The sequence below is a fragment of the Misgurnus anguillicaudatus genome, chromosome 16, assembly GCF_027580225.2.
Source record: "Misgurnus anguillicaudatus chromosome 16, ASM2758022v2, whole genome shotgun sequence".
NCBI lineage: Eukaryota > Metazoa > Chordata > Actinopteri > Cypriniformes > Cobitidae > Misgurnus > Misgurnus anguillicaudatus.
The window spans coordinates 25,773,792-25,787,173 of NC_073352.2; the positions used below are offsets into that span (position 1 = coordinate 25,773,792).

A 13,382-nucleotide genomic window follows, 5' to 3' on the forward strand; every position below is an offset into this window, starting at 1 on the left:
GATTCTAACCCAAACCCCCAAGCGACAATGGTCAAAAAATAGAAAACAATGATGAGAAAACAAAATATAAAATGACACGATAAAGAAAGACGTGCCACAGACACAAACAGCCATTAATAGAAATTTGTGCTGGGAAGGACGGAAAAGACACTCGTCTCCAGAGACACGAAAAACAGCAGAAATCTAGTATCAGCAAACACAAATAAATCAATCAATTTTTTTCACTATAACATGACTTGCCATGAGACTGGGTTGTGTAGGAGCACAGCAGGGGTTGTGTAGGTGGGTTGTATTTTTTCTTGTTCTTTTTTCATTAATAGGTCTATTTGTGTGTAGTTATCAGGTTCCACAGCCTATTTAGGTGCGCAAAACAAAGCGCACTTTAGCCTGTTTTATTAGCCCATTCATGACGCTGTTGTAATGTTGAGAAAGGTACGAGATAAAAAATAGAGCACTTTAATTGGAATAATTTTAGCGTGTATGATTTATGCGGGTATGGGTCGGGTAACGGGCCAAATATTAACGGGTCTGGGCAGGTGCGGATTTAATTTTGATATTATCATGAGTGACGGGTCGGAACTGGTGCTGAACTTTGCGGGTATGAGCAGGTCTCCAAAAATGGACTCGTGCAGGGTTACTCACCATCAAGTTGTTACAAACCTGAATAAATGTCTTTGTTTTGCTGAACACAAAAAATAATTATCAAACAGGAAACAGGAGCATCAATGACTTTTATAGTAGGAAAGACAAAAACTATGGAAGTCAATGGGGCTCAAAATAGTTTGGTTACAAACATTTCTCAAAATATCTTCCTTTGTGATCAACAAAACAAATACATTTTTACATGTTTGTAACAACTTCAGGGTGAGTAAATGATGACAGAATTTTCCTTTTGGGGTGTATTATCCCTTTTAAGGTTCTTTATGGAACCATACAGCCAAAAATGGTTCTTCTGTTGCATCGTGTAGCACCTTTATTTTTAAGTACTGTATGTATATTTCACTATTTGAGTATTCAGAAAAATATAGAGGGATAGAGGAAAATATTTTTCTTAATATATTAAAAATACACAGTGTACCTGCCATCTCACTAAATGTGGAAGTTTAAAGTATGACACATTATTCAATTTACATTCACTATTCATACAGTGTAAATATTTTTCAACGAATACATTAGGATGCATTATACACACATTTATGCAGCCAGTACAGCACAGTAAATCATATTTATTTACTCAAGTATGTTCACCATAGATCGGAGTTAACCATCATCATAATGGAAATGAGTTAAACATTCCCTGTGTTTAATGACAATGCAAGGCATTTAAAACTCTTAAACATCCAGTGCCTAATGCTCAGAAAGCAGCGATTCCTGCGTAGAGCCCTATGAGTCGTAACGCAGCTAATGCGTCTGTATCCCATTCAACCTTCTGTCTAAAACATTCTCCCATCTGTCCTCTGCAAAGCTCATGTCCTCACGTGTCACGTCTGTGGCACGTCCTCAATCTCTCCCCTTTGCCCCGTTCGTCCTTCGGATTTCCAGCAGCCCATCATCAGTGACTGTGACGCTCCCTCATTCGCCCACCCGCTCCCTCCCCCCTCTCCCCAACACCTCTCTGCGCTGCGTGCTGTCCGGCTGCGTTTATTTACCGCTGCACTCTGCAGTGTTTACAGCATCGATCCACCTCTGTTTGTTTAGTACGGCAGCACCATCATACATCAACTCGGGCAGAGACATTACTCACATGCGCGTACGCAAACACACGTGCAATAGACAACAACGGACTGATAAACAGACAACAGTGGGCATATGTATGACTGGAAGTACAGTGTCACCAAAAGCGTGTTGTGTCTGTGGCACAACATGAGATGTAAAGCGGGTGTCGGGGGAGAGAGCAAGATGCAGACGTTATGATATAATCACTGCAGACACGCAGGTGCAGCTGGGGGTTAAACCAAACTGAAGAAAACAGCCGGGAGGTTCAGAAATCACACTGCTTCGCTGTCTTTTTGGAAACAAAAACACACCAGCACATTTAGAACAGAATGTGCTGGGGAAATAGAAAGCAAGCCTGGTAGCTTACAGCCAGAAAGATTCAAAGCACATGAGCTGTGGCTTAGTGGTTAGCCACACGTGTCACTCAAAATTGCATGTACAGTATTCCAGTGCAAACCTATATGACCAGGCATTTCCAAGAAAGGTTGCATTTTTGTAGTATTCAATCTTTATGAGGTAGGATTACAGTTGTACTGCTGGCAGATGACCTTCTGGTTATACATTACCTCCATAGGTCCTGTGGGTAGTTACATCATGTTTTGCAGGTGGTTACGTCATGTCTAGTAGTTACAATAAGATGGAACAATTCAGGGGTAGTTTCCCGGACAGTTTAGATTAGATTAATTCAAGACTAGGCTTAGTTATGTTAGGTTTAAGTCATTTTTACAAATATACCTTACAAAAAACAATACTGGTGTGCATCTTCAGACAAAACAATGGCACTTAGTGCAAGATGTGAGAGATGAGAGAGAGATGCTTAATGTAAGCAAACATGCAATTTATTCTGGGACTAGGATAAGCCCTTTCCGGGAAACCACCCCTTAGTGTTTTGCAGTTTGTAAAGTCCAGATTTTGTGTGGCACCATTTTGGGCAAGGCAAGGCATGTTTATTTGTATAGCACATTTCATACACAGGGGTAATTTAAAGTGCTTTACATAGAAATGAGAAAACAATCTAAGAGGAAGAAATCGGTAAAAATAAGATACATTTAAAAAAAGATACATGAGAATTTAAAAGAAAATAAATGTGATTTTAATAAAAACTGTTTAAAATGTGTTAAAAACGAATAAAAGTGACTGGAGTTAAAAGTGCAGTCTGTGTGAAGTAGCACAGTGCTCATTAAGTAAATGCATATTTAAACAGATGTGTTTTTAATCTAGATTTAAAAGTGTCTATTGTTGAAGCAGATTTGAATTCAGCTACAGGTGGCATAATAGCTAAATGCTGACGCACCTTTTTTGAGTGAACCCTTGGTATTTCTAACTGACCCGATCATAATGATCTGAGTAATCTGTTAGGTTTATTTTCATTTAGCATATCTGTAATGCATTTCAGTAATAAGCCATGACGACGTGATTTATAAAAGCATTTAGATGGTATATTAATTCAATGCACACAAAGTTGGCTACATTTCAGTACAAATTAAATCTAAACTAAACATTTTTGATTAATTTAAATACTTTTTGTACACTGTTAGAAAAAATTGTCAAAAATACTGTTGAAACAGTACCTTTTGACAGGTTTTTTAGCGTTATGTCAAGACATCAGATCTTGAGAGTTCTTAATTTAATCCTAATTTTAGTTTCTACTGTACATGTATATTTGTGAAAAGCTAACATTTATATATGACAGATTTAAATGTGACTCTGGACCTTAAAACGAATCTTAAAGGAACAGTATGTAGGATTGTGGCCAAAACTGGTATTGCAATCACAAAACTTGTGGCTAAAGCTGGTACTGCAATCACACAACTGGTGGCCAATACACAAAATGACAACATAAACATCAGTTGAGGGCTGCAACTCCACTTTTTAAATGACAATATTCTGGCCGGACCACTGTTGTCAGTGATATAAGTATGTGAAATGAAAATGATTTCTTAATGTCTAGTGACGTATCAGGGTCATTTTATGATTAATTGATATACATTTCTTACATACTGTTCCTTTAAGTAGCACGGGTAAATTTGAAGAGTTTGGTACCAAAACGCAATAAATTCATTTTTACTAATTTCAGTAAAAATCTGTTTTCTATACCAAGACAGTGACAAGATGAAAACCACTATTTTCTGTTACAAACTTTCACATAGCATGTTTAGGTTATAATAACATAAAAAATTGTTACCACCAAAATCAGTATTGTATCAGGTCAGTATTAAAAAGAAAATTCTTAATTTTACACAAAATTCGCCGTGATATTCTGTCATCTTCTCTCCCTTTTTCCCTAAACGCAATAAACGTTTTCTTTATTTCACTTGAAGTCAACAAAAATCAAGCAGGACCAAAACATTTTACAGCTGATCGCTGTCAAAAATGTCCCCTCAATGACGTCCCAAGGATGACAGCAGCAATGACAGTGTTCTTATTATGACAAAGTAAGTGTTTTGATCAATGCCATTAATGTTTATTTTTTTAATCAGTGTATACCACTAGTCAACTAAATGAATATAACATGGCAAAGATGAATGCACATTTATATATTGATTCTATAGATTTATAGCATTTTGAACAAAAAATTGTCATGGATTTCTGCATTTTGCAGAAAGTTTTTATAATAAATCTTTGAAAATCAAATTATGGATTTGAATTTTTTTATGTTATTATAACCTAAAGATGCTATGTGAAAGTTTGTAACAGAAAATAGTGTTTTTTTATCTTGTCACTTTCTTGGTGTAGAAAACACATTTTTACCGAAATTAGTCAAAATGCATTTGTTGCATATTGGAACCAAACTTTTAATTTGTAGCAACAGCCAAAAATACATTGTATGGGTCAAAATTATAGATTTTTCTTTTATGCCAAAAATCATTAGGGTATTATGTAAACATCATGGTCCATAAAGATTTTGTATATTTATTTTGTAAATATATAAAAACTTTTATTTTTGTAAGTCAACGCAGTACTAAAGACTTCATTTGGACAACTTTAAAAGGCAATTTTGCACCCTCAGATTCCAGTTGTCCAAATTGTTGTATTTCGGCCAAATATTGCCCTATCCTATCTATTTAGTTTTATGTTGCCTTGAAGTTGTACTTACTGTGCAGTGTTTATTTACATAATACATTGCATTACATCACGTCCTTTAAATTTCTGTAAATCAGCTTTCTGTGGTACCAGAATGCATGTCATCAATAGAGCTTAACTTCCCGTAACATTCCTAAATACGTGGACATTTTCCCACCCTTTATTACCATATCATCCAAATCCGCTCTGAGAAAAGCTATTGTTGTATTTCTACGCAGCCCCCAAACTACGCACCCATACCTGACAACTCCCATAATGTATGGACAAATCCACTCCAAACTTGCTATTATCAACCTCTAAATCACTTCCTTCATCCCTCCTCCCCTTTTCTCCTGCTCTCTCTTACTCTCCCTCCTTTTCCGTAAAAAGGTTGCCGGTCTGTTCGCTGAGGCGGACCAAACCCAAGGCTCCTGTCTTTTGCACAAAGGGAGGCCCTGGACTCTCCCACCAACCCCCTGGAGAAAAAATCCTCATTCTGAACTGGAAGAAGAGCAGGTGTTTCGATTTATAAAAGCTAGCCATCTAAAACGCCGAACAGAGGAGGGCAACACAACTGCTTACCATCTGAAAAGTCCTAAGGTGATTGACTCCAGGGGCGTCGCCCCATTTTTTTTGCTTTTCTCTCTCGAATTCAAATTTGCTTGACAGCCGGGTTGCAATTCACCCGCAGTGACTGGGCGATCAAGCAAGACGGGCTCACACAATAGATCCCTCTACTTTCACCTTGGCTTTTATCCGACAAGAAAAGGATGTGATTTTGAGAAGGCTGCGGCCTAATGTCATTTTAGATAACATGGAATTTGAGGTCATTGTAAACGTATATTGTCTTTTATTGGATTGTTAAAAATATAATTAAGTAATTGAACCTTGTTATTCATCTATTCTATGAGCAATAGAGGGAGTGAGAGAGACAGAGTTAGAGAGAGAGATAGAGAGAAAGGGATTACTTAAATAACAAGAGAGAATAGTGGGTGTTCGATTGGCCTGGGTGGATTTTAATTAGTGTTAATTGGCCACAGAGGGAAATGAAGGCTCAAAGATAGTATGCAAGTGTGTGTGTGTGTGTGATATACACTCCTCCCTCCTCTCATTCACCCCCCTAGCAGTGGTTGTTATTTGTACGGTTGCGTCCCTAGTCAAGGATGTATTGGTACACAGGTGGACTTAGGGACTGACAGAAGCTGCACATTCTGCCTTTCACACTCCAATGAGATCCACTGGGTTTCTAGCTTGTGCCTTCAATTCTGACAGAGTATATATTATTACTATACTTCTGTTTTACTATAATACACAAACACTCGCTCCCTTATCTCATCCAAGAAGTAGCAGATGTGAAGGCGCATGGGCAAACTTTAGCTGAGGCAGTCAAAACATGACAGCGCTTTACACAAACACTCAAATCTCTTCTTTAGATCAAAATATTTCATATTTCATTTATTTTGTGCTGCTTGTTGATTATTACTCATACCTGATATTAAATATCGACATGTACTGTTTGTGCTATTGAGGTTTGAGCTATTTAAAGAGATAAGTCATTTATTTCATGATCATGAAGTTTTCCTGGTAGGTGGAAAAAACACATGGATTTACAATAAAGAAGAAAAAATAATACTCGGAAAGTTTTAAAATCACAAAACCGCTCACGCGCCCCGTTCATACATAACTTATAATAATCAGATGAGCGATTATGGAAGTAATGTGTGCTTAACTCAGCCATACACAAACACTCATTTCACTCCTACAATTACTGCTGATATTTACTTTTCTAATCCCTGCAGTGCAGTACAGTTCATGAGAGAGATAAGAAAGAACAACAGAAGGACAGAGGGAAAAATCAAGCAAAGACCAAATAAAACCGAACAGAGGTTTTAGCCTGGAGTGAATGTGGGTATGTTAGGGGATATTAAGGGTGATGTTTATCTATGCGTGTGTATGGGGGGGGTATTGCTGGAGAATCAGCAGCGTGTGCAATCTCCATCTCCGAATGGCTAGGTATGGTGGTGGGGGGATAGGTTGGGGGGATCATAAATTAGACAAGGAAATTACTGCTAAGTGTGCGAATAAATTAAAGTGCGCTTGCTTCTGTAAACACTGTCTGACTACATAATTACTGAACACTCTCTGGAACAGAGAGAGAGAGAGAGAGAGAGAGAGAGAGAGATGGGGTGGAAAAGAGTGATAGGCAAAAAGGTTTGTGTTGATGGTTTATTCATATGCCAATGTGCGACATGTACGCAACCGTTTGACATTTCGCAAGGGAGGTTGCACAACACCTGCTTACAATCTGAAGACAGAATTTGAAAATCCACGAGAACGAAAATGCACTTTATGACATTTATAAAGTATAATTTAGTTTTTGCAAAAGCCGCGCTCTGACTTTGATGTGATGGAGTAAAAACACAAGTCTAATGGTATTCTCTGACTCATCTATCCAGGATACTGCAATGGATGCTCGCTTTAATTTCAACAGCTGACTTTGAATTTATCACTCTACATTAAAGAGCTCAAAACATTTCAAGCTGCTGTTTATCTGGCATTTGTGCGACGCTGTTGAGTGATGAGCAGTGCGCTTCATGATGGACTCACAATTTGCAGGCAGGCCGTACGCTCCTGTTATCTTTGCCTCCCCAGTCTCGCAGCCGTTCAGAGTGGCACACTCCTTCCTCAACAGAGGACCAGCTCCACGATGAATGGCACCGTCCACTGAAAACACAACATTTAGAGAAAGTCAACAAAAGACATGTGAAAACAATAACATTGTAATTATTTCTACATGGTAGTAAATTCACTGAATGAATACAAAATATGGATGTACTGTCTGTAGAGTTTTTTTTAAGCCAATAGTTGGCGGGACCTGCTTTCGCCACAGTGCATCAATCACGGATAACCGAAAATGGGTAAAGAGGCAGGACGTTGGTAAGCTGAGGTGGCTGGTTGCTGAAACCACACCTGCCTAGCTTGACGGTAGTGACAGCAGTGGCTGTTCAACCATCACTCAAGTGGCAACGCCCTTAATTATGCAGACCTTTAAGGCTTAATATAATTTAAACGGATTCGTTTAAAAAAATTCACCCTCTCACAGTTGTCATGAAGGGCAAAATAAGCAATATAGACTAACATTACTTTTTGTACCAGGCTGTAACACATTTATTTCTGCTGTAAATTTGGGCATTTTAACATGGGGGTCTATGGGTGTTTTCACATCTGCAGTTTGCTTCATTTGGTCCGGACCAAAAGCAAAAAATCATACATTGTAGCTTTTTTGGCAATTTTGGTTCCTTTTCACACCACACTGATTGCTCTGGTCTGCACCAGTTGAAACTAACCGAAATTCAGTGATGTGATAACATCCACATCACTCATTGGCCACATTGAACGTATTTCCTAAACTGCTTCTCGAATGGTCAGAATCAACGTGCACGAAATTCCAACGGAACCCCGGAAGTAAACAAAAAGGAGGGAAATACAGCAGACACCATGGACAGACGACTTCGCGCTGCAATTATGTCCGTGGTTGTTATCCATAGTTTGTATACAGCACTCTAGACAAACTGTTCATTTCCAGAATGAATCGCGGATGCGGCCTGAAACGTTTTAATGCACTACAAATGGCGAAGCAACTCCAGTTATGTCCGCGACCTGTCACTGTGCTAATATTGCTAATAGAAACTGTCAATAAACACTTCCTCATCAGATAATGCACTGCGCAGCTGACTACGGCAGCTGGTTTAGTCCAAAATGCGCAGTACTTTCGCAGTTAGGTCGGTTCGATCTCGGATCGCGTTTTTACTACAAACGAACCGCTTTAGAGTTCATTTGAAAGCGTACTGAGACCACCTCTTCAAGGAGGTCTCGGTCCGCTTGTTTGGTACATTTTTGGTGCGCACCAGAGTTTGATTGCTGCATTCTTACCTGCCCAAACGAACCGCACCAAGTGAGCTATCGAACTCTGGTTCGAACTAAATGAGGCAATTCAACCGAAATGAGGCCGGTGTGAAAGCACCCTATAAGGATTGACTCCCTTTTGGAGCCAGCCTCTAGGGGCCAGTCGATGAATTGCAGTTTAAGTCACTTCCGAGTTGGCTCAGAAGGTTGGCCCTTGGGCACAACATGTAAAGAAACTAAGTTCAGCCATATTGTAATAAAGGTTTTAAACATTTTATTTTGTAAAAAGAACCTTTAAAAGGACAATCCACTTTTTTTCTAATTTTCCAGCTCCCCTAAATATTAGTTAAATATTTGATTTTTACTACTTTCGATTCGAAAAATATCAAAACTGATATTACGCACTGCCCGAAAATAGTCCCCTTGGTAACTTTCAACAGCAGAGAACGGCAGCCATGTTACGGCTTGTAACTACAGAAGAATCAAGTTTTAAATAGGAAAAATATCGAAACTCTTTGGTTATTTTTAGCGCGATGCTAATGGTCTAATCAGATTCAATGGATTGTGCTAAGCTATGCTAAAGTGCTAGCGCCAGACCTGGAGATCAGCTGAATGGATTCCAAAACGGTAATAATCAGTTGTTTAACTCCAGGGGAGCTGGAAAATGAGCCTATTTTCAAAAAAAGTGGAGTGTCCCTTTAAAATCCAAAAAATTGGTAGACGCAAATAACTCTTTTTATCACCTTTATTTTTAAGAGTATACAATCACCAAATCAGATCAAAGCTTGCCAGATAACCAACATGCTTTCCAGTTTTGTGCGCAGTATGCATCAGACAGCCATGGTGAACAGATTGTGGGCGGTCTGTGGGTGTGCCGTCTGAGCTTGAGACTACCGGAGGTTAGGCACTTGTGATGTACTTTAAATGCAAAATGCTTTAATGCCAAGGCTTTTTAAAAGCCCAACCCCCCATTTCTCATTTCTTGAGGACACAAAAAAATTTGATTCCTTATAGCACTGTCGGCAGAGATTTGAGGGCCATTACAGTTTTACTCAAGGGTCTTCAGCACCCTGACACTTTTTCAGATATGTGCTCAGAATTTTACGGAGTGATAAAGAGATAACAAGAGATGCAGACAGAGAATAATATATACCGGGAATGCAGGAATACTATAGCGAAAAAGAGTGAGGAGGGGAGATAGATAGAAAATGGGAGTGATGAAGAGAGGGTTTAAAATGGAGAAAAGGAGCACAAGTGGAATAAGGGAACAGATGCAAATGTGGTGACGTGGTTTTGCTGTTGGGAATAGTTCGCCTTCCTGTAGTTGCAACATGCACACGCACATTTACATTAAGCTTGTTAGCAGGTGCTAATTGGCTCTTTGCTTACCTGACAAGAGGTTTGTGACATGGAAAAACATGTAATATTTTCCATACAAAGGATTTTTTTTTAGTGCATACATTTGCAACTCCAACTCATTTTTTTGTGAATTTCTCTGCGCAGAGTATTCATTAACTATATTCTCAATTTTCTGTCAATTCAGTTTGGCCTAGACAGCACTAACAAGTGTCAACGCAAGTCCTCTTCTTATTGGCTGAGCCGGTCACCATGGCAGCCATTAGTAAAAGTATTTGATTGGATCTGGCATATCTGCTTGCCCGTATCACTAATCCCTTGACACCAAAGCACTCTCTCTCTCTCAACACGTGCCCGACGTTCTGGGTTTTCAACCAGAATATCAACAAACTGCTCTCTCCCAGAAGAACACAGACACAAAATAAAACCATCAATACTGTGCTATGACTGGGTTTTTAGGTTTCCATAACCAGCATTAAATCCACACACTTTATATTCAGACTTTAATGAGTTAAAAGCCATGTTCCCAAATGCAACTTTATGAACATCACCACAGTCCCAATGAGACTCTAAATGTCACAATGTCCCTTCATACAATCTGAAGCTCTGAGCATCAGGACTGATCTGACTGAACAGTAACCAACTGGAAAATCTGATCACATGTGACTGTGACCCTGTCTGTAAAATCCTGTTACAGTGATTTTTTGTGATTTACTGTTTTTTACATAAAATTATCCAATATAATGTAAAGAATATTCTGCGGGAATATAACCTTGATTTCTTTCATATTGACTGAGTAAGGTCGTACCAAAGATTGAAATCAAAATGGTATGAATGGGTTTGAGAAAAATTAGTTCGAGACTTTAGCCTGGGTTTCACAGACAGGGTCACACATGTGCCATTTCAAAATAAAAATGTCTATTTATTTTCTATGGCATACATAAAAAGTAAATCAGGATTTATTTTGTCTTCTGTTAAAGAGCACTTATTGTCCAATTTTTCCTTTGGTGTGTAAGTGTGTATTAGTACATGTTAACGATATGCAAAAGATACATACCCCAAAGTAAACGATGACGTGAGTTATCATCTCCAACATAAATCTCTTTTCTTTGACTACAACAAACACACAGATTATAGGCAACAGTTTACTTCCTGGGCCGGTTGATGTGGACAAGACCGACATTATCAATAATTCCTCCCGCTTCGGACTCACTGCCTGTAAGTTAACTCCTGTCAACATTGCATTGGGACCGAATCTTTCAAAGATGGTAAGGAGCGTCACATTTCTATCTGACGTCAGATGTATTCAGGCCAATCACAACGTACATTAGCTGGCCAATCAAGAACACAGCGCTTTTAAGATCGATGAGTTCTGTACAAAATCAGTGCGTTTCAGGAGGAGAGGAAAATCTGGAGCAAAAAAAATGTACGGTATGTGGAAAATAATGAATTTTTTTATCATAAACCACACAAACACATTGTATTATACCCAATACACAAAATAACGTTGTTGTTTTTAGCAATGAAATAGGTGCACTTTAATAAAAAAACAAACATATTTTAACCAAGACAAATTTACCTTTAAAAAAAACTATGCAAGATAACAAGACTTAATAAATCTTAAAACAATTTGCCCATGACCTAAGAAAACAGCTTACATCTACACATTTGGCAGAAATTTTGATCTGAAGCAACCTACAGTGCATTCAAGCTATACATTTTATCAGTATATGTGTTGCCTGGGATGCAAACCCATGATAATATACTGAATAATGCCAATGTCCTAGGAAGAAAACAATTCAATTTGTATTTTCTAACAAGTATTAGCACCATTTGTATTTTAAAAGCATGTTCATCTTCTGACAAACAGGGAGACAAACACACTTCTGTTTCTATGCTAGAAACGGGTTCATTTGCGGCAGATCTTTACACACTAAAGTCTGAAAATTTTGTATGCGCTTTTTCCTAATTCATCATAAGTAAGTCAGGCTTGTAACCCGAAGGTCATCGCTTTGAGTCTCATGGCCGGCAGGTTGCGACTCGTGTGCCCTCGAGCAAGGCACATTTCCCCCAATCGCTCCCCGGGCGCTGCAGTAATAGCTGCCCAGTGCTCTGGTCGTTCGCTTGTATGGTGGCACCAAATTGTCAAAACACCTCCCAAAATGCTTGCTATGAATCCCGATCCCATTTTTTTATGACGGACGAAAGTTTCGGAGGCAGTGAGTAAATGAGATTTTAAACGAGAATTTTGGACTCAGTGCAAACTTTATAACAATCTACAAAGTAGAAAATGTGGACCACATTTAATAACAGGCAAAAAGTAATGGTGTTTTTACTCAAAAACAAAAACGCAATGGTACAACATTAATTTAAAAAACTATTTTGCTGTGCAATGCCGCTCTGTTCACTGTAAACGCATAATATCTAAAAAAAAAACATTATGCAAAACAAAACAAAACATATAGCTATATCCCACCAAACACACCATCCCAAGTGTTCCTTATTTTATTCTCTCTCATATAATTTTCAACACATCCTGCTTTTTTTGCCCTCTCAGCTTTAGTGCTTTTCCTGCTCTAAACACCAACAGGCACCCTCATATTTCTCTCTCAGTACATGCAATGCTCTGAGGCTGTGTCCTCCCTGATGTATCGTTTGTCCCTGCCTAATTATCACCCAGGTTTGCCTTAACAAACCTCAGGAGTGAAGCCAACAAAAGAGAGAGAGTGAGAGCGTGAGGAAGCTGATGTGTTTGCGTACCGGTGACAGAAATAGAGAGAACAGAAGTGTTGGAGTGTTAGGGAGTGAAGACAAGAGGTGATGGGGTACAGCAGTGAGACAGAAGAGGGAGAAAAAGAGAAAACATGCAGAGGCACAGACTGACAGTGATGTTTGAAATGAAAAAGGTGAAAGTGAGCCCTAAATCAATCCCATTTATCATCTGTCTTTGAGGAACTGCATAAAAACCCAGGTCAATATACGGCAGTGCTCGGTTCTGAATTTGCGTTTGTGCGCGAGTCGTGGTTCTGATGATCAGGAATCTCAAGTGCAGATTTATCACTAGTATTGATTAGTTAACGGACAGGCACTTAACACGAGCAGAGAGCAGGAGCGGCACATACGTGCGTGCATACGCACAAATACTGAGTCAACAGTTGAACATTTCTGTTGATTTGCATAGCACTTTACTATCATAAATAACACGCATAAGGTCTTGCAAAGCACTTTCACGGACACACCTCTCACATGCATAAAGGATACACTATCGTTTAAAGTTTTCGAACCATTGACTGAAATGATCTTAAAAATCTTTTCATCTGAAGTTGTACACTTAAATGTTT

General features: G+C 38.7%; 1 protein-coding gene across 3 annotated transcripts in view; it reads right to left on the reverse strand.

Annotated features, from left to right (window-relative positions):
• macrod1 (mono-ADP ribosylhydrolase 1) overlaps positions 1 to 13,382 on the reverse strand; it is a 72,548-nt gene that overhangs the window by 16,676 nt on the left and 42,490 nt on the right. For all 3 annotated transcript variants that reach the window (XM_055179042.2, XM_055179041.2, XM_055179043.2), the window contains one exon: positions 7,387 to 7,503. In XM_055179042.2, coding sequence (XP_055035017.1) covers positions 7,387 to 7,503 — 117 coding nt within the window. The remainder of the gene's footprint in view (positions 1 to 7,386; positions 7,504 to 13,382) is intronic.